Consider the following 1988-nt stretch of genomic DNA (forward strand, 5'->3'; position numbering starts at 1 on the left):
CGCTCGCACGGATTGCAAGAGATCCGGGTTCGACTCCCGGCCGAGGTAATATTTTTTCGCAATAAGAATTAATTATTTACAGATTTTAATATATTACTTATATGTATTTATAATAAGCGGACTACGGATATTTATGCAAAATACTTAATTGAATATTTTGCATAAAATGCATATTTTGCATAAATTGTATATTTACAAATGATAATCTCAACCTTTTTACTTTACTTTATAATAACTCTTTAACAAACAATGGTCGACTATCCGATGGTTAATATTCAGTTAAGTATTTTGCATAAATATCCGCAGTCTAATAATAAGAATCACACTATAAGGCATTTTTATCAAAATTTTACGAGAGAGAAGGATATATATTATATTATTATTTGCATTATCTCTCTTTAATCTTTATCTAACTTTTTTAATTTCCGAAATGACTATTTACGCATATTTCCCATACAACACAGAACATTGAAAGAATGTTGCTGAGATGTTGCAATGTTGAATGTTGAAGTGTCAATATTTTATCAGTGTTGTATCTATATTGATTCTTCGAACATTGTTAATGTTACTGCAATGTTGAAACAATATTGAACAAATTGGACCACAAGTTGAATTTTTATTGATTTTTCTACATTGATTGTTAATGTTGTTGCAACATTGAAATAACATTGAATAAATTTATCATCATCTATTTTATTTTATAAAAAATGAACAAAAACAGAATGTCATGTAAACAAAAAATTTTAAAAATTCAAATTGATCTTTTCGTTTAGAGAAATTCGTTAGTATTCTCTGTAAAATACGTTTAGAAATTTTTGAAGTATGTATTATTTTCATTCTTTATAATATATGTATATTTTATATAATATATATTATGGCTCCCCCAATACGTGTTTATGGTGTTAACATTTTATTTAACATATAGTGAAAAATGACCGTTAAATTGACCTCAGTCGACATTGATTTCATGACTTATTTCTTGTTGGATATTTCACATTATGTATACCCATAGAATTTCGGACATAAAATTGCATATTTATCGATAGATAAAAGTGCGTTCTGAATACTGAGCTATAAACATATTTTATATATGTAATGTATGAAATATTTATTATACATGTATATGCACGTGTGTGTATATATGTGTATGTGCGCGCGCGTACATGCCGCGTGTGTGTAAAATATATTTTTTTAATACTTTCTCTCTTATTAATTTTATTAAAACTCATATAGATATATGATTAAATTACTTTTCGTTGTTGCAGTGACCCGCATTGTGCAAAAAGTGGAACATTAAGCCTATAACTACATAAAGGACTTTCTAAATAGAAATCGCACCGTAGAGATTCTCTTTCTAAGCACAGTTCGCGTAGACTCGTTGACATACAGTTGCTTGCATTCGTTTAACGTTGAAGCACAAACTAAGAAATGGATACAAATATTATGCGCCACTTTTACATCTTTACTTCAATGAATATAATATTAATATCATTATCACTCAGTTTCCTGGAATCTTATTTACCTACATTGATAAAACGTGCCTTTCTTTTCGGCAAATTTAGTGTAAAAACGCCTCACACAATAGCAGCAAAATTTGAAGTGCCCAAAAGGTAAACTAAAATCTTACATATTTTTTCACAAAGTGAAAAGTTTAATGACTACTATAATTTAACAATAATTTATTAAAAATATATTATATAATACACATTATTTTAAAGATATTTTTTTTAATATCAAATGTACATGTACATAGTCTTTCATCTAATACTCAAATTGTAATTATTTAAAAAATTTTTGTAGATGGTTTAGACATTTTTACATATTTTGTGCACCACTGATGACTATTACTCTTTGCTCACTTTCTTACAAATATCTCTATAATGGAAATATACCTGAAATTGTGTTTACATTGTTAGACACATTATTAGGAACATCTAGAAAACAATTAAGTATGTCCTTCTTAAATATTTTTTTTAATATACATATTT

General features: G+C 26.9%; 1 protein-coding gene across 4 annotated transcripts in view; it reads left to right on the top strand.

The window, feature by feature from the left end:
* LOC108761136 (polyprenol reductase) overlaps positions 1-1988 on the top strand; it is a 9744-nt gene that overhangs the window by 6049 nt on the left and 1707 nt on the right. For all 4 annotated transcript variants that reach the window (XM_018507508.1, XM_018507510.1, XM_018507509.1 and 1 more), the window contains 2 exons: positions 1266-1610; positions 1801-1949. In XM_018507508.1, the coding sequence (XP_018363010.1) occupies positions 1429-1610; positions 1801-1949 (331 nt within the window). In that variant the 5' untranslated portion in view covers positions 1266-1428. The remainder of the gene's footprint in view (positions 1-1265; positions 1611-1800; positions 1950-1988) is intronic.

This window comes from Trachymyrmex cornetzi, unplaced genomic scaffold (genome assembly GCF_001594075.2).
Source record: "Trachymyrmex cornetzi isolate Tcor2-1 unplaced genomic scaffold, Tcor1.1 scaffold24, whole genome shotgun sequence".
Taxonomy (NCBI): Eukaryota; Metazoa; Arthropoda; class Insecta; order Hymenoptera; family Formicidae; genus Trachymyrmex; species Trachymyrmex cornetzi.